Below are 25,713 nucleotides of genomic sequence, written 5' to 3'. Positions count from 1 at the left end.
AAACGATGGCATAAACTGTTGTTTTCTATTTACCTGTGAATTTTGCTGTTGGAAATGGTGTTGGTATGTGTATGTGTGCAAATGAGGAAAGGGTGATGAGGGGGTGACGGTTGTGCAGAGGATGGGGGTGGGGGTGATGTTTGGCAATTGGTGTGAGAAAAACAATGATTATCTTCTATTGTCAACTGTTTCCATGAGAACCTTGAAATATCAAGTTTAAAATACAGAGTTTTGCTTCTGTTTGAACAGCCTCTGCGAGGGAAAGGCCCAATAGACCTCATTACAGTTGATTCCTTAATAGAGCTGCAGGACTCTCAGAATCCCTTTCAGTACTGGATAGTTAGTGTGATTGAAAATGTCGGAGGAAGATTACGCCTTCGCTATGTGGGATTGGAGCACACTGAATCCTATGACCGGTGGTTATTTTACTTGGATTACAGACTTCGACCAATTGGTTGGTGTCAAGAAAAAAAATACAGAATGGATCCACCTTCAGGTGAGAGGCGGCGTTTGCTTTTCTTTCTCCTTGACGTGCTTGTGATGTGTCGAACTCCCGTGGGTGTGTCTCGGGACACACCCGCTTGTGCGTCTTTTACGCGCCAGTATATGGACCTTAGGTGTGTTAATGTCGGAGTCTTTTGGACGGAGAATAAAATCCAAGAGGCTGATGGGAAGCGTTCTCAGAGGAGAGCGTGGTGCCGTAGGACTCAGCAACATCAGCCAGCTCCATCAGCTGGTCCCATTCCAGTGGGGTCACTGGCTCGGAAATGAACGAACGAAAGGGGTGATCAGCTGGGGTTCTAGCATAGTCTCCCCGTTCCCTAGGGATCGTGGTCTTGGAAGCATATTCCACAATCCCTGTTTGCATGCCCATCTTCCTGACTACCTGTTTTCTGTTCACCCATCTACCCCTTCTTCTGACCACATTTAGCCGTCCATCACCCCTTGCACCCACCTGTGTATGCAGCTATGCAGAATGCAGCTGTGCAGTATGCAGCTATGCAGAATGCAGCTCTGCAGTATGCAGCTATGCAGAATGCAGCTCTGCAGTATGCAGCTATGCAGTATGCAGCTATGTATCCATTTGTGTGATCTGTCCTCTCTCATACTTTCCTCTCCTGCCTTTCTTTCTCCTCTCTTGGTGTCAGTTCATCTATACCCACTGTCTATTCACATTCGTCCAGTTCCCCATCCCCCACTTAACCACTTACCCAGCTCTGCATCCATTTCTGCATTTATACTGGCCGTTGATCACTCTCTCTGTCCATCTCTAGTCATTCATTTGCCCAGATTCGTCTGTAATACCACGCATCGGCCTGCTACCTTTGCATCCACTTATGCAACCAGACACCACCCACTCATTTCTGTCTGTCTGTCTGTCTGTCTGTCTGTCTATCTATCTATCTATCTATCTATCTATAAAAAGTTCCTGTAACTTACTCATCATTATATAGCTAAGAAAGCTGAAATGAAGAATTAATCTGTTCTTTTTTTTTTTTTCCTGTCAAGCAAGTTATTAATTGTAAGTAGCTTCAAGTGTACCGGCAAATGGCTTTGCATAGGCTTCACAGGGACAGCGTGTTCTGCCCTCTGACAGATGTAACTATTCCCCAAAAAATCTCCCATTTACAGGGTAGCCATTCGTAAATATTTATTATATTCCGTGTGATTCTATTTCTTCATCTGTTATGTTGTTTATTTTGATTCCTAAAATGCGGCGTCTGTTTGGTGTGGATCTCTTTCGCCAGCCATTTAAAGAATTGTGGCCGAGGTTAAGCAGCTTCTTCATCAACCCCCTCCCCCACTGCCAGCCTGTAGGGCTCAGCCTGGGGGTTGCCATTGGAATACCCAGGTCCTGGGCTCAGCGCATCTTACTGCCACTGCTGACCTATTACTGTTACAGACACTTTGGTGAAAAGCCTCAGAACGAAAATGTCACATTGTGCACGCGTTTAAACATGCCAATGAAGAAATATTTCCTCCTGACATATTTATTTTGTGGTCAGCCTTACAGGTATATTTAGAGGGAGTAATTAGTCCTCTGCTTCATTAAATTTGCTCCTGTGTTGGTTGCCAGCGTGAGTCTCGTGTACCCGAAAGGGAGAAGGTGTATTTACCTTACCTGTCCCTTGAGAGCTTTGATTGTGGGACATTTCCTGGTGCTGGACTCCACGTATGTGCATCCGTGTTGAATCTGACAGGAGCTTAGACATAGAACCTGGCATTTTATAATAGCCATATTGTTGCTGTCGACATCCTCACGAGCAGCGGAGAAATCCCTTTAGACCTTAAGCATTTGGTGGGGTAACAAACAGAGGTCCTGTCCATGCTGTGAGAAGAGCCTGAGCTTGGGTTTGCCTCGGGATTCATAACCTGGCAGGAGAAATTTACTTGTGGAGAAAGCGCGGCTGTGTAAATCTCAGCCCAGTGCCTAATTGCTTTATAAATTCCACAAGGAACTTATCCTTGCCGGTGCCAGGATTTATAGTAAAGCAAAGCATTTCTAGTCGCTTCTTATGTTCTTTGTTCTCCCCCCCACCCCCTATGAAATCCCGGGACTACAGCTCCAATGCTTGAATGGAGGGAAAATCACCCTTTAAGAGACATTTGCTGCTGAGTGTTTCTCAGTTTTGGGTGGGACGTCTCTATCTTTACAAAGCACAAATAACTTGCTCTATCTGTCCTCGTATCTCTGGACATAATGTTGATTTTACAGAAGAACTTATGAATTTGTCTTAAGACGGGAAAAGTGATTTGCCGAGAGTCTGTTTCCCCAAACTTGGCACAAATGGTTGTGTAGGGAGAGAGAAAGCAAAAGACAAAATGTCACTCATTTACAGAAGTTTCCGAGATGAAAAGTGGGTTCTGTTACCTCATTCAGTGAAATAGTCTCCCCCCCTGAGAAAAGAGACAATGATTACTGCAATTTGACACATGGGGACAGAACCCAATATGTTAAGATTTGTGTGAATTAATTTCAGATCCCAGGGTACCTGGTGCCACTTACATGGTAGTGCCATTTTCTGAACTGAAGTGATATTGTGAATAAAATCTCAGATAGCATAGAAAATATTAGGCTGATTTTTCCCTTATTCCCAGTCACTAATTAACCACTGCAAAATTACCCAGCATCAAGATCTGAGGGAGAAGAGTGGAGTTGCAGAGGTGAAAGGCATTGTGGGAAATTCCATAGCCCGCATGTATGTTGTGAGGAGGGCTGTGGAAAGTGGCACGCTTGAGAGATTCCCTTTCTCATGCATGTCGCTAGTGCGTCCCCACCGTTATCAATAATCCCCACTCTCCGTCTTCTACTTTTTAAAGGGACATTTTCTTCCTAGAACGGAGAGAACAGAAACAGGTAATAGAAGTGGCTGAGACTCTCTTTGTTGGGAACTCTCGCATATGTACTGGATTTTCTACTGCCCCCTTCTGAGGACCTAGCCTCGTGGGGCATTCCATGTCTGGCTGGACTCCTGTATCAGAAAGCAAGTGAAGGCACCCCCTGCTGCAGTGTGGGAGCAATTATGCCATTGCGCTGAGCGTGTTGGATACACCAAACGATTGATATCTGATTTAAGCTATGTCCAGAGTATTGTGACTAGCCTTTGCCTTTTCAAGAAGTTCATGAAGTCAGTGATAGGTTGAGTAAACCCCGCTTGCTTTTTTGTCTGTGGTTGTTTAGAAGACATGATAGGTGTTTGGAACTTACAGAAGCCAAGGAGACAAAATTCTACCTTTCCCCAGGTCCAGCCCCCACTTCCCCTTTTTTGACCTCTCCCATGTTAATTTCTCTCAAAAAGAAATCAACCCTTTCAAAAATTAAAAACAAAAACAAAAACTAGGTAGGTTCTGGAATCAGGAAGTTTCTGGATAGAACTGAAGTGCTTCTTGCTTAAACTTGCTTAAAGTGTTTCTGTTTTCTAAAGAGTTGATGTTGACAGAAACGCAACAGTCAGGGTTGCTTAAAACAGTTGACATTTATTTTATCATGATTCTAACTTTTGGGAAGCTGAAACAAGAGTGCCAGCTTCTCTGGGGATTTGGGGAGGCTTCCTTTCCTGGCTTCCAAGTGGCCACCATCTAGCTGGCTCTCCGCAGAGTTCATTAGAGCGCGCACACTAACTTCCCCTAATGGCCATCACAGCAGACCCCTCTTAACCCTCATCTCCACCAGATGTCACACTGGAGAACTGAGGTTCTACACGGGCATTCAGGAGGACACAGATTTAGTTCCTAACGTTTCCTAATACTTCTTATCTCTTAATAACCATTGGTCCATCTTTCCTCACTGGTGAGGACCTGGTAGGGAAGGAGGGAACAGATTCATGGTGGTGAGTAGACACACGAAAAGAGGGCTGACCATGGCTTCTACATGGCCTCTGTTTATAGTCATTTATTTATGTGTTTATGTATGGTGATGTGGTTGCTTTCTGCCACCCCTCTCTACCAGAGCTTTCCAAACTGTTGCCTAAAGGGAGGTCTCCTCACTTTCCCACAGACCCCGGTTACAGATGAGCGAGGGCCATCTTTTTAATTGTTTACGACTTCCCGAGACCAGTAAATGGAGTCTGATGAACAGTTTTAAATTCCCTGCAGTGCAGGTCACTTTGAGAACATGTTTTATGTCCTTTTAATGGAGCTGTTTATTGTCCATAAATTCGCTGGTGTACCCAGGGTGTCTCTGTCTCCTGAGACACACACACAGGGGACATTGTTCTCTGTGTATCACACCTCGGAGGCGTTCCATCGCACGGGTTGTGGAGGAGCCTGCCCCGACTGGGTTTAGTTTGCAGAGAAGAGCGTGCCTTGTCGTGGGATTAGATTTCACCTTTCTCATTTCTATGACTCAACAAAAGCAACACAAGGAAGGAAGCTCACACACGAGCTCACAGTTGGATTGTATAGTTTGAAGGAAAGGAGGCCATTGCTAAGGAAAATCACGTGTCTTCTTGTGTCTACATAAAAATGCCAGATTAGGGGGAAAAATCTGTGAGAGAAAGTTCTAGGTGAAATGCTAGAAAAACTATTAGACAGATAGAAGATACTATATCCGAAATCAGCCTCTGTACAATGACAAGAGACAGTGAGTTGGTAACTTGGCTAAGTCCGGTAAAACCTTTCACCAACTATAATTATAGCATCCCCCCCCCTTCACCACCAGAAAAACCCTAAATAAACTGCTTACATAAAGGAGCTTCAAGCTCAAGGTGAGGTTCGAAGCCTCAGGGATCCAAATATATGTCTTCTTGCTAAAAAGCAGACATGTAAGAAGTTAAAAATATAGCCCAAAGGTTTAGTGTTGCCTTTTAAGTGTGCTTAAATTCATATTCATATTCTAACAGTCTGTCTGAGGCAGCCAGGGTTGATATAGGGATGATATAAACACATCTACTTCCAGTGAGAGCCTCCACAAATCCTATTTTGATAAGGTCTTAAATCTGTTGTGATCAGGTCATAAAATTCCCTTACAGTTTCAGCAACATGTGAAAACTGCAGTCAGCTTTTTTTTTTCCTTTTAATTTTGCATGCAGACTGGATAACCTTTGTGTGTAAATCTTCCCTCTCCTCCAATGCCTGGGGGGGAAATATGGCAGACATGTGGTAGGAACATTTCAAGTATAAATATAAATCTTGGTTTGTATATTTTAATTTAGCTTTTAATAATTTTTCTGGCTTATACGGACTATTATGTTTTAGCATACGCAAGCTTTGAGACTTAGTGGCAAACGCATTGTGATAACAAGAGCTATTCAGGGCTTTGACGCTTATCAACAAGTGAGTTCTCCATCAGCGGGAGGAGGTTTTAGGTGACACATGGAATCGTGGCTGCAGATGACGGAACGTCTTGCTGATGTGATTAATGCCGTTAAATTATGTACAGAAGGCCAACAGGATGCATACAAATGTTCTCTGTGGAAGAGCCCTGTTAACATTCTCTATTTCCGATAGCAGCTCTTTAATTTCAGAGAATCCCTCTCGCAGGTGGCTGCTTGCAGGGCAGCACGAGCGGCTGACACTTGCCGAGAACTGTGGGAAGATAAAATGGGAAAGCCAGCTAACAGAGCTACTGTTGCTAACTTCTTTGTGGCTTGCCCTTGATACAGAACTTTATTATCTGAAGTTGCCTTTTGAATGGAAATGTGCACTAGAAAAAGCCTTGCTTGCCGCTGCAGAGTGTCCCCTTCCAATGGAAGTATTTAAGGTGAGTGGCGAATTTGGTCAATGTCTCTTTCTCTTTCCCTCTCTTCCTCCTTTTCGCATATAAACCAAACCATTGAAGAGTTGTGGAAGTGGCAGTGGGGATGCTCTAGCCAGGTTTGTGCACGAGGTCCTGAGTTCGGATCCCCAGCACCTCTGTAAAAGCTGAGTGTGTAATTGCGGTACCCCTAGGATGAGATGGAAAGAGAGGTAGAGACCAGAGGATTTCTGGAAACTCCTAGGCCAGTTGAGCAGGCATGTGGCACTGTGAGCTACGACATTGTCTAGACTGACAGCTGAGGATGTCTTCTTGTTTGCATAGACATACTCTGGCATCATCGTGGCTGCATGCACACACATGGGCACAGGCGGTACATATATGCCTATTCTGCACACACATACCACATACCCAGATTTGGAAAAAAGAAAAGGAAAACTATTGTCTAGCAAATTTTGTCCTGCAGTTAGGAAACTGCCCTCTTTGCCCATTTCCATTTTAAATTCTGAAAATTGTGTCTGCTTCCCAGCACTATTTTTTAAAATGATTTATTCATAAATATTCATATTATAGGATGTTGGTTAAACTATTTTTGTTTATTCTTCTCTGTGATGAAAATCCCACTTTTATCCCCCTATTCCCTACTGAAGTGAGAGGAGAAACTACATTGTCTAATTTTACTGGTTTGTGTTTTTGCTTCTTTGAAGGGATTAAAAATAGGGGCAGTGGTGACAGCTTACAGAGGGCCAAACACTTGCCTCACTAGCATGAGGACCTGAGTTTGATTCCCTTAGGATCCATGCAAAAGGGGGACACGTGACACACACTTGTAATCTTAGCACTTGGGAGGTAGAGAGAAGTAGAGGGTGCGGTGGGGAGAGAGAGGAATGGAAGCGGACACACATGGAGGGGTGGGGGAGAAAGCCAGGAAGGAGACGCCATGGGAAAGCAAAGAATGAGAGTACACGAGCTCACTCCAGCGCCGGCCTAGCCAGTGGCGAGGAGATTGGTATATCTTTTTAAGACTCAGTTTTCCCAACAGCTCATGAGACTTTGTCTAGAGTGTCTGCTACATACCAGGCTTTTGCCAAATCCTCCTACAGAATGGATTATCAAACTCTCAACTCTTAAAATCCCTCGGCCAGCTTAGGCATCGCCCTCCTATTCTGAGAGGGAGGATCGGGAGAGGGTGTTGGTCTTCTGGGGTGCGCTCCCGAGAGCTGCCAGGGCTCTAACTGTGCATACTTGGTGAGACCTTGCTGGCCTTTGCTTCCCCAGACAGCTGGTGAAGAGTCTGCACTGTTGATGGGGTTCACTCTGGGCCCCTCTGCTCAGTGTTGGGTTTGCTGAATCGGTTAAATGAGGTCCTTGTTCGTCTGTCTGCTGTTTTCATTTTCCCCACCCCCTGGTGGCTGTGCAGTGGGATCATCTTGTACAAACCAAACAAGCAAAACTCCCCTGTAGTTAGACTTATTGTTTAGGACATAAACTTAAGGTGGGTTTTGGCAGACGCCTTAGTCTGCTGTTGTTGCTCTCGGAACTCTTTATTGTTGAGGGTTTTTTCCTAAACATGGCCGCCTTATCTCTCCAAGGCCTGTCAAGTCTAGTGTGGTGCTTTCCCTTGGAGTCTCAGGCAGTGACGAGTCTCCTTGGGGTCCCAGGTACCATCACCTGGGTCTTTTTATGTTCTTCCCTTTGTACCTGTGTTGTTCTTTCTGTCAAATTAGCACTCATATTCCAGTTGCAAATATAAATCCTCTAAGGAATTCTGTACCTGTGTTCCTGGCCTGGGTTCCCAGTCCCAACAAGGTCCCAGGATCAGTTTCTGTGGCATCCCGTGTGCCACAATGATATATGGTCATTTGTGTGATTCTGTGCACCTTTTTTGGCCTAACAGGAAGCTCCAGGAAGGAAAGGAGCTATATGTTGTGTGCATGGTTAGAAACATAATTCCCACCACTTAATAACTATTTGTCAAATAAATTAACAGTTTCTTGAATGGACCACATATGTTTAACTCACTAGATTTAAAAATTCTGAGTTAATATATTTATAGATTAATTGAACATATAACTGTACTTAGAATTGTGAACATTAAGACTTGAAAGGCAGAAGCATTAATAATCTTGATCTGTTTTTAATTAAAAAGGAACTGATTCATTAAACATTTATTGAACAGCTACTCTCTGCAAAAGACCATTATGTCCTGTTGCCCTGATTCCAGGATTTAATTTAAGTTGGTCTATACTTTTTAAAACATAATCATCTTCTTTCTTTACCTTCAATACATCCTATGAGAATTCAGACTACTTTTTAGATATATTACCATCTCAGAACTACTATCTTTTCATCATTTTCCTATAACCAACCATCACAGTAAGAGTTGGTAGCGAATACTGCTTTGGGGCTTAGCACAAGGCAGGAGTATGGATACGGTAGGCACTTGACAAATAAAAGCTGGTGGCAGTGAGTGTCTGTGTTCTCAAACTGCGTGAGATCCTTTCATAAATTTGATTTCACTTCATGGAAGAGAAACGGGCAGGGTAATCTTATTAGGATGAAGTCTATATTTAATTTGTGATTTGTAAGTCTTGGGAAGTTTTATCCCTAAGGCTACTGTAACGATCGCTACCGATCGAGTGAGTCTTAGCGTAAGTCTAGACAACATAGTCTCTTGTACTTCTGTAGATTGTAATTTAAATTGGATTGTGAGTGGTTTCAGAATCCACCTGAAGAGACATGTTCGGCAGTCTGCCCATCTTTTGGGGCCACCTGTCAAGCCCAAAATCCCTTGGTTTGTAGCGACACTAGTCTACTCTTGCCTTTACCTTCCCATGTTCACATGCCCTTAATTGTCAGTTTGTGTCCTTCCACATTTTCCCTGCAATGACACTGACCATTGCATTGGAGCTAATGTGCTAATCCAGGAGATGGGAGCCCGAAGGGGACAAGCTCTTGTACACACCGAGGTAATTTTGATCAGAGGAGTTACAGGGACACGTGTGATGAGGGTCAGATTGTCTTCGCGGTCGCTTCCTATTTTTCTTTCTCTCAAATGTATTTTCAAGAGTCCCTGTAGTATTCTCTTACACATCTCTGTAAGACTGAGAGGCAACTGCCTGGTCTGACAATTTACATGGGTGTGGGGGGATCTAAACTCAAGTCCTCATGCTTGCGCAGCAAGTATTTTACCAACTGAGCCATCGCTCCAGCCCTGATCAGTTGTCATAGACATATGATGATGATGATGATGATGATGATGATGATGGTGGTGGTGGTGGTGGTGGTGGTGGTGGTGGTGGTGGTGGTGGTGGTGGTGATGTGATGATGGTGGTGGTGGTGGTGGTGATGATGATGATGATGGTGATGGTGATGATGGTGATGATGATGATGGTGTATGTGTGTCTGTCTGTCTGTCTCCACTGTCATCAGTGTTTGTCAGGGAGCAGGGCAGGACTGTACTTCTGTTTCTGCCATTATAGTACTGGAAATGTATGTTTGAATTCAGCAGGGACTCATTTGGGATGCCTGTTGTTACGGAAAACTGCGTAGTCTTCCGCCATTGTGAGACAGACGAGCAGTCTTTCCAGGCCGTTCTATTGATTATTTTTTACACTTTAGATGAAATAAGCATTTTGATGCAATGGATCTCATTCTGTGCAGCCAGCCCCTTTCTTGGGGTGATTTGTGGGATGAAGTCACAGCTGTCTCCAGTTCATAAGGAAGATACCCCGCGTCAGTTGTGGCTGGGAATTGGAATGACTTGGGTACAGCGAGAAGGATGTTAGGGATGAGCTAAAAATTGAGGAAAGCATCTCAGCTTGACAGAAGCAGAGACCACATTCAAGGAAATCTTACCACTCATGCGCTTGAAATGTTAAGGGCTTGTCTCCCGCTGAGAGAGCTCAGGGTCCCCTTCAGCACCTCACCTAGTGTGTGTCAGTTTTCAGTTTTAAGACCTCTCCTGTTTTCTGTCTGTGTGTGAGCTCGTGTGTGTCTGCACATGTGTTTGCCTGCATGCATGTAAGGAGGTCAGGGGCGAATGCTCTGTTTGTTCCTTAGTTGTTCTTCCCAATAGGTTTCGAGACATGGTCTCGCACTGAACCTGGACCTCACCAGTTCAGCTAGACAAGGTGGCCAGCGAGCCCCAAGGCCTCCATCTGTCCCTGCCATGCCAGAACATGGATTATGAGGGCAGTTCTGCTTTGCCAAGCTTTTTGGTTTTGGTAGCCTTTGTGGATTAGAACTCAGGTCCTCAAGCTTCCGACACCAGTACTTGCCCCATTCAGCCACCTCCCTAATCCTCTGGATTCTGATTTGTTTGGGAAGTTTGACTTTCATTGCTTTCCTTCTTGAATCTGACCAATTCTTCCTCAATATCTGTGGCTCTCATGGAGGTCAGGACAGTGGATTTTGATTTCATCAGGGTTCTTAGTGGATCAAAAGTCTGGGAGTTTAGGACAGGGCTCAATTGGTAAAATGCTTGCCTCACATGCACCAAGCCCTGAGTTCGATTCCCATCACCACATAATCTGTGTGTGATATGACATGCCTGTAATCTCAGCTTTTTTGAGTGGAATACGGAGTCTCTAGACCAGACTTGGCCAGCACAGTAGGCTCAAAGCCCGGGACACATGAAACCTTATCTGAAAACAAAGTCTGTTAGGACTGAGCGCATCAATTTAACAATGGAGCTGTCTTCTGAGAAAGAAATTCTCCCGGTGGTCTTGACATTGTGAACAGCACAGAACGTTCTTCCTCAAAACCAGATGGTGGGGGTCACTTGACACAGCCTTTTTGTGCAGGCAGGCAGAATGTGTGGTAAACAGGAGGTGCAGGAGGCTGCTTCTCATGTAACACAAGTTTTACAGTATCCCATCTTTAATAAATAGAAGGGCTATGTTCTAAAATAGCAAAAAAAAAAAAAAATGGGAGAGCAAGCTTATAAGCCCACGGCACAGTCTTTTGTTCCATTGGCAGGCGTTCTATGCTCTGTATTAAGATTTTCCCAGTATTTCTTTATGACCAGAACCAGGGGTTTACATGGGGTCCCCACCCCATGACATTCCATTGCCTACAATGTCTGCTGGCAACAGAACCGTTTGAGGCCCATGATTAGGATCATTTAGGGGTACCATTCTGCTGGTGATCCTTCATAAGACAGCACGAGACTGTAGTTCAGTAAGATTTCTGGTCTGTTGGCGACCCCGCATGGTTCACTTTCTGTCATCTCTGACGTGAAGAGCTGTTCAGCAGATCCGACAGTACACCTAGGTAACTGTGGGAGTCAAATGCACCTTTTGCCTCTGTAGTCTGTAAATAAAGTTACAGGAGTGGCTAATCCAGGTTGGTATATGGTGCCAGGAATCCATTCTTTTTGTTTGCCTTCTGAATTTGTTACGTTTCATAAACAGAGAGAAGGGGCGTCACTGGTTATGGCCATGTGTTTTCTTATAGAAAGATTCCACGCACACCTTAACTTGACTGGGAGTTTGTTCATGCTGCTGGGGTGAGGGATCCCTTGGTAAAGACTTTGCCATGCCATTTGAAAGAGCTGAGAGAGTTGGTCCAAGCTTGTGTGTCCCAGTCTTGGGGAGAAGGAGGCTTGTGGGCCCCTGGGGCTCACTGGTCAGGCAACAAAGCTCCAGGTGTCTATGAAAAAAAAAACCCCAAAAGGAAGAGAAGGGCCTGAAGAACTAAAAGAATGCTTCCAAAGATTTCCATCAGACCTGCACGCACGTGTGTGTGTGTGTATATATGTGTACACTCACAACAGCACATACATGCACAGAAAAATCTGTTCAGGACATGCCAAAGATTCTGAACCCTATAATTTCTTTAAACTTGATTTATCTGTTTGAGACTGGGTCTCACCATTTACCCTGGGGCTGCCCTTGAACTCATACTACTGAGTGCTGGGATTATAGACACAGCCCAGTGTTGCTTTGTTTCTTTTGTTTTGTGGCTTTATCGTCATGGAGGGTGTGGGGGAGGGGGCGCTGTGTTTCTGTGCACCACTCGTGGTGTCCATATTGTCTATTTCGTTTCCTCTCTCTCGGTTGTACAGCGGGGAAACATATGTATGATTTGCCTCAGGTGGGACTCTTAGATTCATTCTCCTGGAACTTAAGTCCTCTGTGTGGAAGTTGGCTATGTCACTGAGCAATGCATATTTGTAACGCACAGTTCTGTCTCCCTGTCCTGATGCTAGGCTGAGTGGTCGCTTTAACGAATAGGTGTATCGGGCACATCTGTCATCAGGCTGACTGCTGCTTTGTGATCTGCTCAGTGTTGACCACTTAGTCGTGAGGGCTTTTGGTTGGTGTTTGTAACTGGCTTTCTTCTCTTGGGGTTTCTCCCCTTCCCCACCCTGGATGGGAAGACTGTGACATGAACACTTTTCTGCCAGTCTCACCCTGCAAAGATACTAAGTTGTCTTCGTGCCTCTCCTTTTCCTCCTCGGAGAAGTGGAAGTTGGAGGGGCTTGGATGGCTCAGCCTTTGGTCCTTGGGGAGCTGTGACTTACAGTGGTCCTGAAAAGTCTGTGCAGTCAGTCAGTCACCTGAGTGGGGCCTTGTCCCTTGCTAACTCCTCTCTTCTTGAGAGGTGGTGTTGCTACAGGAAGATAGTTCGGAATTTGTCTCCTGTTTCCATGGCAACAGTGGAGTTGTATTTAGGGTGTCCAGCTTAAAGGGGTGTGCTTCTGGTTAATTGTGTCCTCCAGGATGGCTAGGGTGGGTGTGACGTTGACAGGGCACCCTTCCCCAATTCTTGTCCCCTTTCAGCACATATTGCCCAGATTGTTACCTTGGTGCTTTAAGGCACCTTGGCTTCTTGGAAGTGAGCTAAAGAATTAGGAGAAAGAAAATAGCAGAAATCAGTGTTCAGTTATGCATATAAATTGGATACCAGGTATATTTTTGCTGTGGTTTTTGTGTATGTGTGTGCGCTTATGTGTGCATGTGGAAGTGCATATCTAATTACATTCGTCTGTGAGTGCTGTTGTGAAGGCCAGCAATGGCACCAGTTAGCCTTCATTGCTCACCTTATTTTGTGAGAGAGGGCTGCGCACTGAACCCAGATGTCATTTTCTGGGCAGCTCCTGGGAGCCACCTGTTGCAGACTTGCCACTGGGATCACAGATACGCGATGCTACGCCTTGGTTTTTAAAGGGTGTCATGAGATTGGGGCTCAGGTCTTCATCATGGTACCGGAAGCTGTTTACCCTCTGAGCTACCTCCTCATTCTCTGTCTCATTGCTTACCACTGCTTTCGTGGTGCCAGGTATTAATCCGTGGAAGATACCCTAATGCGCATGTGGCTTTCTTTTCTTTCTTTCTTTTTTTTTTTTTTTTTGCTTCCTTTTTTTAAACAACAGTTTAGGGTGAGTTTTGGACCTAACCACAAAGTAGGCTGACGTAATCACCCTTTGTGAGTTGTGTGGTTCTGGGTGGCATACCTAGCACTTCATTTCTCCTTAGTATTTTTTTAACTTGATTGAATGCACCACTTGGAGATAAAAATTGCTTTTTACAGCTGTGAGCGTAAAATGGAAAAGCTTATTGCTGTTAAGCGTATACATTTTTTTCATTAAATTTTTGTTACAAATATTTCACTGGCTAAATTCAAATCAGCGTGATGGAGTTGAAACATAATAATACTATTGATTTAATAAATGCTGGCATTCCGATGTCATTTCTTGATGAAATTAATATTATGTGGGTCATTTTCTAATGAGTACATGAGCATTAATCCATTCCTCAAATAAAAAAAGGAACACTATGAAACAAATGGATTTTTAAAGAAAGTGTAACATATGCTGATGTGAGTAAAGTTTCCAGAGTTCATTATATAACAATTTGGATGTAGTACTAATTAAAACCTTCCTTTAATTTTACTGACGCCTATTCTTAGAAATCATGCAAATTATTAAGGTCTTGAAGAGAAACCTAGACAATGTTTAATTTCCCAAAAGACAGAAAACTGGCACGTTGGAACTAAAAAGATTTATCTCATGCAGTACAGTATCTGTGTGTGTGTGTGTGTGTGTGTGTGTGTGTGTGTGTGTGGTGCGTGTTTGTGACTGTGTGCACTGCATGTGACTGTCTTTCTCAGCACTCATCTTGTTCCCTGGACGCAGCATCTCTCCCCTTTGGAGCTTGGCTTTTGCATTTTCTAAGCAAGGCTGGAGACCAGTAAGCCCCATGGCCCCTCCTTTCTCAGTCCCACCTCCCTGCCTTTAAGTTCAGGTTCCAGGCATATGTGGGATGCCTGGTTTATTATGTGGGTGATGAAATTTCATTCTAGTTCTTATAACTGGGTGACAATGCCTGAGCCATCGTTTCAGCCACCCTCTGCCATACTTCTCTGTGTAAGCGTATACGTGATTAAGAGTGTCCAAGTGCATACATAAAACCTTGCTAACTTCTCTGGGCTCTTGATGTTGTCAAACTCTTTAATTATTCTAAAAATGTGCTTCTGACTCCAGTGCTGGGGGTAGAGTAGGGTAAGAGTAGGGACACAGGACAGATTGATCCCTGAAGCTCATTGGTCTGTCAGCCATTGAATTGAATTGATTAGTCTCATATTTAGTGGGAAACCCTCTTTCAAAAAATAAAGTTGGAGAGTGTTTGAGGGAAGATAGCTAATGTTGACTTGTGGAACACACACACACACACACACACACACACACACACACACCCAGAGAGAGAGAGAGAGAGAGAGAGAGAGAGAGAGAGAGAGAGAGAGGTACAGAACACATTACCCCTCCAAACCACCCCCCAAAATGATCTTAAGAACGTAGACCTGAGGGGTGATGTCAGCACAAGTTCAGATTCCTTGAGAAAGAAATACCTCACTACATATTTCGGAGGACAGGCAGCCATTGATTGGTTCTCACTAGACAACTGCACATGATAAGGAATCAGGTAAGGGACTAATCTACATACAGAGTTCCCTGGAACCCCAGAACTTTCAATGTAATATTGGGAACATTGGTTGTAGTAGGATGGATGTGGACTTAGTCAAAAATATTTTCTAGTCAGTGATCAATATCAAATTAAAGATCTGGGACAGAAAGTCTTAATGGCTGTGGAACAGCACTCTTTGGAAAGCTGTCTCTACTGGCAGAGCAGAGATTGGAGTTAAAAGTGTACCAAGCAGAGCTGGTACAGATGCTGGAGTTGAGGGCTTAAGCTTGGGGGTAGACCAGAAGTCTAGATTGCTGACAGCTTCTTTTACAATGAACCTGGAGATGGGAAATTCCACAGAGAGCTCTAGAGATTAGAGGCAACTAAGAAGTGACCATTTGCTATGATTAGTGAGCAAGATTGTCTAGCCTAGCAGCTTTGCACACTTAGTAGAGGGATATACCACACCAGAGAAGCAAGCGCAGGGGTCTGGAGAAATCAGCACCTTCTCCTGGGCCATTCATAATTGCCAACGTGTCTAGAGTACCCCAGGTCTGTCTTTGCAACACCGCATAAAAACAACCACTTAAACTTGTTGAGGACACTCAGGGACATTTGATTGTAACTTCAGAATAAAAGGATAAAGAGTTTCGTTTAAAAGAGGAAAACACTTACCTGCAAAATCCACAAGTGTGACTCAGATATCACCCATAAGAACTGGGGGCATTGGCGTCTGCAGGGGAGCCTTGATTTTACTCTTTTAATTCAGGTGACAATTAGTAACTCTGTGTTTATCTCTTGTGCCTCAGCACCTGCAGTTTGCTTCCCTGGTTTAGTCAGTCTGCGTTAATTCACATTAAATCCCTGGATTGTTGCTTTGAGTTCCTTTTATTTTTCTAAAGTGCCATTCAAAGAAAGTGCTTTGTTTTGCAGCAACACCTGTATGGAGGAGTTTCTCCTTGCTTTTTTCCTTAGGCTTATAATTTTATAAAGTGTTTGATTGTCAGTTCTTAAGGAATTTGTAAAGGTCGTCTTATAAACAACCGAAGTCACCACCTGCATGCAAGGGTGTTCCCCTCTGCGTGTAATTTTTATAAAGTGTTGATTGTTTAGCTCTGAAGGAACTTATGAAAGTTTAGAATGGAGTGAGGTCCTTTGAATGTCACCCAACATGTGACTGCATCTCCTGTGATTACCCCTCTTGGGACAAGGCATCAATCCCTTCACTCAGACCCCGAGTGTATCATGTATGTATCCTGAAAGTGAGCTTGTGATTGTATTATGAACATTTCTATTCTCCCCCCACCACCTGACAAAATGGTGACACGTTACAGAGTTAATTTTTTAAAATTCGTTTTTCTGGTTTCTATGAGATAGGGTCTGACTCTGTGGCATAGGCTGGAGTTAGAACTCAGTATGTGCAGCCCAGGCTCACCTTAAACTTATGGTCTTTCTGCTTCAGCCTCCCCAGTGATAGAATTATATGTGTAAGTCACAACACCTTCAGGGGGAGGGGGAAACAAGTGTGTGTGTTTGGGGGCATCCTTGCTTGTACATACGGAGGATAGAGGTCTCCACTGGGTATCTTCCTCTATAACATCCTACCTTATTTTTGAGACAGGGCCTCTCTCTGAACCTGGAGATAGCTTTTCAGGTAAACTGGCTGGCCAGATAGCCCTTGCATCCATTTGTGTCCACTTGCCCATCTCTACAATTATAGGCATTCGTACTATGTGGGAACCGGAGATCTGAATTCTAGCCTTCATGCTTTTGAATTAGGCACTTTACCAACAGAACCATCTTGCCAGCACCTCTGCTGGAGAATTTCTAGAGGACTTCCTCTCTTCTGGTCTCCCGTTAGACAGAGCAAATGGATTGGCTTTTGGGTTAGAGCTGACATACAGGCAAAGCCATCACGGCTCTCTCTAATAGAGTTGGCTTAGAGTTGGCTATGGAAGGCATCATGGAATTCATTCAAAATCCACTTGATAGATCCTCAGGGGTTTGTTGTTGCTCTTGTTGTTGTAGTTCTTTGTTTTTTGGGTTTTTTTGTCTTTGTTCTGTTTTTGTTTTTTGTGCTGCATATTCATTTGATGTATTTGACAATAGCAAGCTTTATTTGAACCTGCTATTACTCCGGGGACAGACCATCAATTTATTTATTTATCCTTGACTACATACACCAAGTGTGAAGTACAAGATGACCTCCAGTTCAGCAAGATTGAATTCTGATATTCTGAGTCCGGTCAACCTCATCTATAGCTGTGTGGCTGAAGAAGATATTGAAATTTGTTTTCTGGAAGAAGCAGGAGAACCCCAGGACTCAGTCATCAGGTCTCAGGGAGGGGTCAATCAGGCACTTATTGGAAAGGAAAACACACAGCTCATCTTTACTGAGTAGGATTCACGCTCAGATGTCCCCAGGGTAACTGCAGCTTCTCACAGGCACTAACTAGGGTTATAGACTCAACCAGTGACCAGCCCAGCCTTTAAGATGTTTGGAAGGAGAATAGGCGACTCCCACTGATGGATGCCGTGTCATGTAATTTGGTGGCAAAAGGCACTGTTTTTTTTTTCCTGAAGGTAATTCTTCTGGGTTTCAGATGACCGATGGCCACCTTTATTGTGTGGCTTCAGCGGTGAGCACTTGACAGGATCAAGGCAACGCAGTGCCACACGAATTGTTTCACTCCATGTAAACTTAAGCATGGCCAGCGAAGGCTTGCTGCCTCTCCCTTGGAAACGTAATTTAGCCCGCAGAAAATAATTAAATCCACACTGTCTTGCAATGATTAGAAATTTGAAATGGAGAGAATTAATTATTTCCATCAGATTTCAGTCACTCAAGACAGTGCTCAAGAACAGAGTCCAGACCATTGTCAAGTTAATTCATGGTGCCATCTCCTTTAATATTGTTCACCGTTATCCCTGCAGGACCATGCAGACTTGGGAAGCCATTTCTTTACAGTTGGGATGCGGCTGGAGACATTGCACATCAATGATCCCTTTCATATCTATCCTGCAACAGTGACCAAGGTAGGTTTTCTGCTTCGCTCTTTGCTCTTTGACCTATAGTGACGTACTGCGTAAGTCCTCAAAGATAGGCAGATGCAGTGTGTGCCTACAAGAAGCACCTGCTCACAGACATACGCCATGGACAAACCAAGGGGAGATGAATGTCCCTTCCTCACAGTTCTGTGTTAAATTCTTTCTGTGAAAGGAGGCGGAGGAGTTAACCAGATTCCTGCTTCTAGCATCGACAGAGTGACTGACTGTTCTTCTCTTAATAGCTGTGTACCAGTGAGTTGCATTTTACAAGCATAACTTACTGTGCCACAGAGATGGCTCGGTGGATCAGAGGGATTGCAGTCCAAGCATGAGAACCCGAGTTCAAATCCCCAGCTCCTAAGGTTAAAAGTTGGATGGTGCATGCCTGGAATCCAAGCACCAGGAGGATTAATTACTAGGGCTTGCTGGCCAGCCAGCCTAGCCAAATCCAACTAACCAAACCCCAAACTCCAGATTGAGTGATAAATCTTTTCTAGGAAATAATATTGGTCAAGACATGTGAGGCCCTCCTCTTGCCTATAATCTTGCCCATGGAGTGCGCGCGCGCGCGCGCACACACACACACACACACACACACACACACACACACACACAAACACACGTGTGCACATACAGGCAATATGCCACACACAAGAGCGATAACCTGCTTCTCCTTCATGACTCTCTATTTATAATTGAGAAAATTCCTGAAGGCAGATTCTTATTTCCTCATAAACCAACATTTTTGCTTTGTTTTCTTTTTTCATCTGCTTTCCTTGGCAGGAGGAAGTCACTTGCTTCCAGGGTTGTCAGGCGAAACGCACTTCCTTCACTGTGCAGAGGTGCTTCTTCTATGCCGGCCTGGCAGTCTTTTGAGATTATATGATTATTGAGATCATCTCTTCTTCATAAGAGAAATCCCGGTGGTTCTGATGACGATCAGATTCACACTGTGCGTTTCCCACCTTAAATATTAGCTTTTGCTAAGTGGTAGGAGGCACTGACGAGCCGAACATTTTTTTTTTTTTTTTTTTGTCAAATGCGTCTTCAGTTAATGACGCTTTTTTATTCAGAGGAAGAATTTGATTAAAGATTCAAGGTCAATTGCAGTTCTATTTCCAAAGGAAAGTGGATATATTTTTGTAGTAAGTCAAATATTATTATATTTGAACTTTTCCTTCCTTCCTTCCCATTCTTTTTTCACGATTTGTTACAGTCTCAGAAAATTAGTGGTGACAATAGATTAAGAACATGTAAACCGACCGTAATCTCGGCACTCGGCTTTCTCCTTTTTCTAAATGGGTGTGTGGACTTGTCGAGGACTCAACCTGTCACTAAAAAGCTATCCAATTGAGGCTACCAGTAAGGAAGGTGTCACTCTCAGACACTGAATATCAAGATAATTTAAAGGTAGCAAACACGTGAGCTTTTTAGTGACAGGTTGAGTGTTCACAGCCGTTTCCCCTTATGTCGTCTCACTGGGAGACAAGCGTTTGCAGGTTACTTTCCTCTGCACTTGTACCGGAGAGGAAGTGCTTAATGCCATTCTGCCCCGTACGTATCCTGTGCTCTGATGCCCATTTGTTGTCTTAGTGAGCTCGCTGGAACGTGCGCTCTCTCTCTAAGGACCAGCAGATAAGTTCAAGGCACACCTCCATGTGTGCTTTACTAGAATATTCTTCATGTAGAAGGTATTTATAAATATATATTGAATATGTTCCACTAGAAGGGATACCAGCGGTGGGTATGATCACAGTTCATTGTATACATGTCCGAGATTTAAAAAAAAAATACATTAAATATATTTATGTTTTAGGATATTTTGCTCGAGGATATCCCACCCGGTGTTTTCATTACTTTTTACAATGAAAATTTCACACGGGTGCTCCTTTAAGGATTTTATTTTTCTTCCTGAAAGTCCCCGAAGAAGATAGGACACAGCTAAGTGCAGAGGCGCCCTAGTGTTAAGGGGTGAGACTTTAGCATGTGTGTCTGTGCACCATGTACATGGCTAGTGCTTGCTCAAGCCAGAAGAGGGCGCCAGGTCCCTTGGAAATGGAGTTACAGATCAGTGGCTCAGAATTGAACTTCGGCCCTCTGGAAGAATAACCAGTGCTCTTAACCAGAGGGCCATCTCTCCAGTCCCTAGAGTGTTTTTAAGTTTTCCACCATCAGGAAATGTTCTCCTGAGAAATCTGGCCACGATTCATCCTTTAAAAAAAAAAAAAACTCTTTAAACAGGGTCTCATGTGACTCAGGCTGTTCTTAAACTTCTGATCCTCATGCCTCCTTCAGGGTTAGCATTATAGGTTTGTGTCACCATGCCTACCTTGAATCTATGCTTCTTAAAGCAGATTTTCAAAGATAACTGCCCAGTGACTACAGTTAAAGATATTACTGGGATCAGTGCACAGAGGTGCAGGCCAGGCTTTCTACTCTTGCTTATAGATTTAGTTTACAATATACTTTGTAATAGAGAGCTAGGAAGCAGAGCATGGTATAACTGTAAAGGTATGGTGCGTGTGTGTGTGTGTGTGTGTGTGTGTGTGTGTGTGTGTGCGTGCGCATGCGCACACGTGTGTGCCACTTGCTTACATGTGCGAGCTTGTGTGTGTTGGCGGTGAGGCCTCTGATTTTGCTCTCTCCTTAGAACTTTGTTTCTTTCTTTTCCTTTCCTTTGCATTATTAGAGCTTGAAACTAGAGCCTGGCACACGCTGGGCTAATGCTCTATTAGTGAGCTGCGTTAGTCCTCTTTAGATTTATTTCTCTATTTTTCACTTTGAACCAGAGTCTCACTAATTTGCCTTGGCTGGTCTTCAGCTCGCTCTGTAGCCCGGAGAGTTGGAAGCTTTAGAACATACCTCCCCTCCCCCCTCTCAGACTTGGCCTCCTTAGCTGGGTTGACACTTCCACCAACTAGACCTGCTCATTCATTTTTATCATTGGCATTTTTGTCCCATTCATTGTATATTCATATACAAAACATTTTCAATGCCTCTGTGAATCATTTGATGAATAAAGGAGGTCACTGTCCTCAAAGAACATCTGATATTTTGGTGGTGACAGCTGACAGGTGATGGGGGGAACATGGAGTAAAGACAGGTTTTTCTGCAAATGTGATTTCCTCTCTGGCTACAGGATGTTGTATTTTGAAGGCTGTCATGCACAGGGGTCTAGGAGTCTCCCAGGGATGAAGCCATAGGGGTTGGAGGATCTGCTTTGAGGCGTTTGGTCCCTGCTATAGTGGTTGAGGTGTTGGCTTTTTAATACCCAGTTTATTTTCCATGGACAGGAATTAGTTGTCTGTCTGTCAGTTTGCTTTTCTTCATAGGAGGCCCTTGTTTTATATTTCTAGGTCTTTACTTTTGATTTTCATTTTCTCTCTTCTGTATATTTAAGCTATTTCTCTCTCTCTCTGTGTGACCATCAAAACTCAGTCCTCTTTCTTAGCCACTGGCTTCAGTGACAGCTATTGAAATGTTGGTTCCTGCTAAAGTCAACTTGATAAGACATGTTCAGTGTCATTGAAACTGTCAGGATGTATATATGCAACACTGAGAAATTAACATTTCCTTTTTCTCTTTCTGTAGGTTTTTAACAGTCAGTTTTTCCAAGTGGCCATTGATGACTTAAGAGCCGAGACTAACGGACTCACAATGCTGTGCCACGCAGATTCTTTGGGGATTTTGCCAGTACAGTGGTGCCTTAAAAATGGAGTCAACCTCGCTCCTCCCAAAGGTTCGTATCCTGTGGAAATGTGCGGGCTTGGCGTAGAACGGGCTGGTGTCTTCTTGCCTCTGAAATGATGTCATTGCGTGTATCTGGACAAGTTGCAGTGTGAACTGACCTGCGATGCAAAGGAAAGGTTCTTCTGTATTGATTGACATGAAACTTGCCTTAGCTCCACCCCTTGGAAGGTTTGTGGGGCTTAATCATCAGGGTCAATGGCAAGGCACTTCCTCCACTAGATGGTGCGCCGTGTACTGAGTGATTCGTGCACCAAAATGCAGCCATTGACGTTAAAGATGCGAAAACGTCTGAGAAGTCTATACAACAAAGTGTCAATGGTGCATTTCTTTAGACTGGTGTCTCAGGTACTCCACTGCTCAGATATTCCTAGGGTCCGAAAATCTAACGCAATAATATGATAAAAAGCGACGAGCAAAGAGGAGAGCAGCAATCCTTGGGTTTGATGAGTGTTGAGAAACAAGTCGTGTTTGCTCGCGCCAGTAGCAAGCACAGCGGCTATGCACTTACACGGGCAAATCAGCATGGAATGCAGACCAATATTCTTAGTACTCTGCAGATGTAGAGGACACAGGAGGTGTTAACCGTCCTGTTTAAACCTCATGTCCTACTACGTGAGGGATTTTAGCACTCAGGTGGAAGATTTTATCTTTTGAAATGGGTCATAAAAATTATCTCATTTAAACCCCAGTCATCCACCACCCACCCACCCACCCACTGCGCCCTGCCCCAGGGAACTCCAAGCTCAGTTGTGTTAAATAATTTCTGAAGTCCTGAGAGGTTGTCTGAATCGCAGCCTTGCAATCACTATCCCGAGTACTTGTACAAACTTCCCTTTGTTGCCGTTCCTAAGGCTCTCATCTCCAGACAGTCATCCTTCAGGGCAGTTGGGTTGCCTTAGTCAGGGCTGGCAGATGCTAGCAGGCTGTGACATTGGCATGGGTAATTGGTCTATATGCTTGAGAGCAGTTGGTGAATTACAGTTTGAAGGTGTAATTTTCCAAACCTTGATGGCTACACCACAGTCATGGCTTTGTTTATTGGACTCTAGCTTCATCTCACGAGAGTAGATTCTATTTATGTTGGTAGTTAAAACGAATGCAATTTTAGAAGTGTTGGTACTGGTGGGTTTTGTAATGTGGCTTAGTGGTTTCCTTTTGAGGTTGTTCATCTCATCATGTCTTCTCTTACTCTGAGTGCTAGGAAACCCTGTTGGCAGGCTTTGGCAAACACCATTCCAAATTTTATTAATGTGTGAAAGGAGATTTTTTTTATGTCTCTTTCAATATTGAACATTGGGGTTGATAGCTAGAATATGTAAGCTATAACTTGCATATACCCGAGAGATTTCAAAGGTTTTCCTGTGTGCTTAGATTGCTTTGAAAACTGTGAATCCTTCTTGCAATTGGATGGTGCCTGGTCTTCGACAAAATTTCGGTAGAAGGCATGTGAGAGAGACGTGCCAAGAACGCAGATCTGTTTTTATGTTGTTTCGACTCTGCTCTCTTTTAAAAGAGCAAGCCAATATATCTGCCCCCAGCTCTAGAGACAAGCCCTCTAAGCTGGGAAGGACTGGAACCTTCCAGTAGCTTCCAGCCTCAGGATTTTGCTGTTAGAGATTTGATCCCACCATTTTAATCCAATAAATGACAGCCAGTGGTATAGGCCCTACCAACAGTGCTTAAATAAATACACACAAGTAAGCTAAACATAATGGATACATAGGCTTTCCACCTTCTGGGCATGCAATACCAAAGATAAACCATAGACTTCACAGAGGGAGGCTTCCAAACTGAGGGAGGGTTTGGTGGAAAACACTGGATTTGTGCTATAAAATGCAGGATCCAAGAGTAAAGGAAACTTTATTGTAGCACGAGCTTGCCTCTATGTCAACTGTCTAATTACAGTGGCACAAAATAGTGACTCGTAATTCTAATTTTCTTTCCATAAAGAACCTAAGCAGTTGTCCTTAGTTCCTATCAAAAATTCCATTTTATTGACCGTTTGTTGTATTATAGTGAATAATATATTGATTGGCACTCCGTCAGGCATGATGGCACACAATGCTAATCCCAATACTTGGGAGACAGTGTCAGGAGAATCAAGAGTTCAAATTCATGTTTGACTTCATTATGAGTTAGAGATCAGCATGGGATTCATGTGATGCCCCTATGCATGTGCATGTGTGTATACATGTATGAGTATGTACATGTATGTAAATGAATCTACATATGTAGGAATACACACACAGGAAAGCACACACACACATACACACACACAGAAGAATGACAAATACTTGGGAGACAGAGTCAGGATGATCAGGAGTTCAAAATCATGCTGCACTTCATGATAAGTTAGAGATAGCTGGGATTAATGTGATGCCTCTATATATGTGCATGTGTGTCTATGTGTGTGTGTATGTACATATGTGTATATGAATCTATAAATACACCCATGCACACACACAAGAACACACACATAGACACACACAGTCACACTCACACACACACACACACATACACACACAAGCAAGCACACACATGAATGGCAAACACTTGGGAGACAGGGTCAAGAGGATCAGGGTTTCAAACTCATGTTTCACTTCATGATGACTTAGAAATCAGCCTGAGATTCATGTGATGCCCCTATGTATGTGTATGTGTGTATATATATTTGTGTATGTATATATACATATACACATACATGCAAGCACACACACACACACACACACACACACACACACGAATGGCAAAGATTTGGGAGACAAAGTCAGGAGGATCAGGAGTTCAAACTCATGCTTTTCTTCATGATTAGGTAGAAATCAGCCTGGGATCATGTGATGTCCCTATGTATGTGCATGTGTGAATATGTATGTGTGTGTATATATGTGTGTACATGAATATACATATTCGTGTAAACACACACACACACACACACACACACACACACACACACACCCCACACGAATGGTAAACACTTGACAAACAGAGTCAGGACGATCAGAAATTCAAACTCATGCTTCACTTCATGTTGAATACCAGGTAGCCTGGGATTCATGTGATGCCCATATGTATGTGCATGAGTTTATATGTCTATGAGTATGTTGAGGAGTGTATATGAATATACAAATACATTCACACACACACAAACACACACACATACACACACGAATGGAAAACATTTGGGAGACAATCATGAACATCAAGAGTTCAAACTCAAGTTTTGCTTCATGATGAGTTAGAGATAATCTGGGATTCATGTGAAGCCCCTATGTATGTGCATGTGTGTATATGTGTTTGTGTAGTATGTCCATGTGTGTATATTAATACACCTGTACACACACATGCAAGCACAGACACATAAGTATGGCAAACACTTCTGAGACAGAGTCAAGAGGATCAGGAGTTCTAACTCATGCTTCACTTAATGATGAATTGGAGATAGCCTTGGATTCATGTGATGCCCCTATGTATGTGCATGTGTGTATATGTGTGTGTATGTACATGTGTGTATATGAATCTACATATACACCCCCACACAGAGATAAGAACACACACACAGAGACAGACAGACAGACACACACACACACACACATACACACACACAAGTAAGTCCACACACAAATGGCAACACTTGGGAGACAGAGTCAAGAGAATCAGGGTTTCAAACTCATTCCTCACTTCATGATGACTTAGAAATCAGCCCGAGATTCATGTGATATCCTTATGTATGTGCATGTGTGTATATATGTGTGTGTATGTACATGTGTGTATATGAATATACATATACATGCACACATACATATACACGCA

General features: G+C 43.5%; 1 protein-coding gene across 6 annotated transcripts in view; it reads left to right on the top strand.

Moving 5' to 3' along the window:
* Sfmbt2 (Scm-like with four mbt domains 2) overlaps positions 1-25,713 on the top strand; it is a 191,790-nt gene that overhangs the window by 61,184 nt on the left and 104,893 nt on the right. For all 6 annotated transcript variants that reach the window (XM_087590777.1, XM_087590776.1, XM_087590779.1 and 3 more), the window contains 4 exon segments: positions 250-496; positions 6,105-6,202; positions 18,040-18,141; positions 21,745-21,892. In XM_087590777.1, coding sequence (XP_087446903.1) covers positions 250-496; positions 6,105-6,202; positions 18,040-18,141; positions 21,745-21,892 — 595 coding nt within the window.

The sequence above is a fragment of the Rattus norvegicus genome, chromosome 17 (assembly GCF_021556685.1).
Source record: "Rattus norvegicus strain SHRSP/BbbUtx chromosome 17, alternate assembly SHRSP_T2T, whole genome shotgun sequence".
Taxonomy (NCBI): domain Eukaryota; kingdom Metazoa; phylum Chordata; class Mammalia; order Rodentia; family Muridae; genus Rattus; species Rattus norvegicus.
This window is presented reverse-complemented; position numbering and strand designations above follow the sequence as displayed.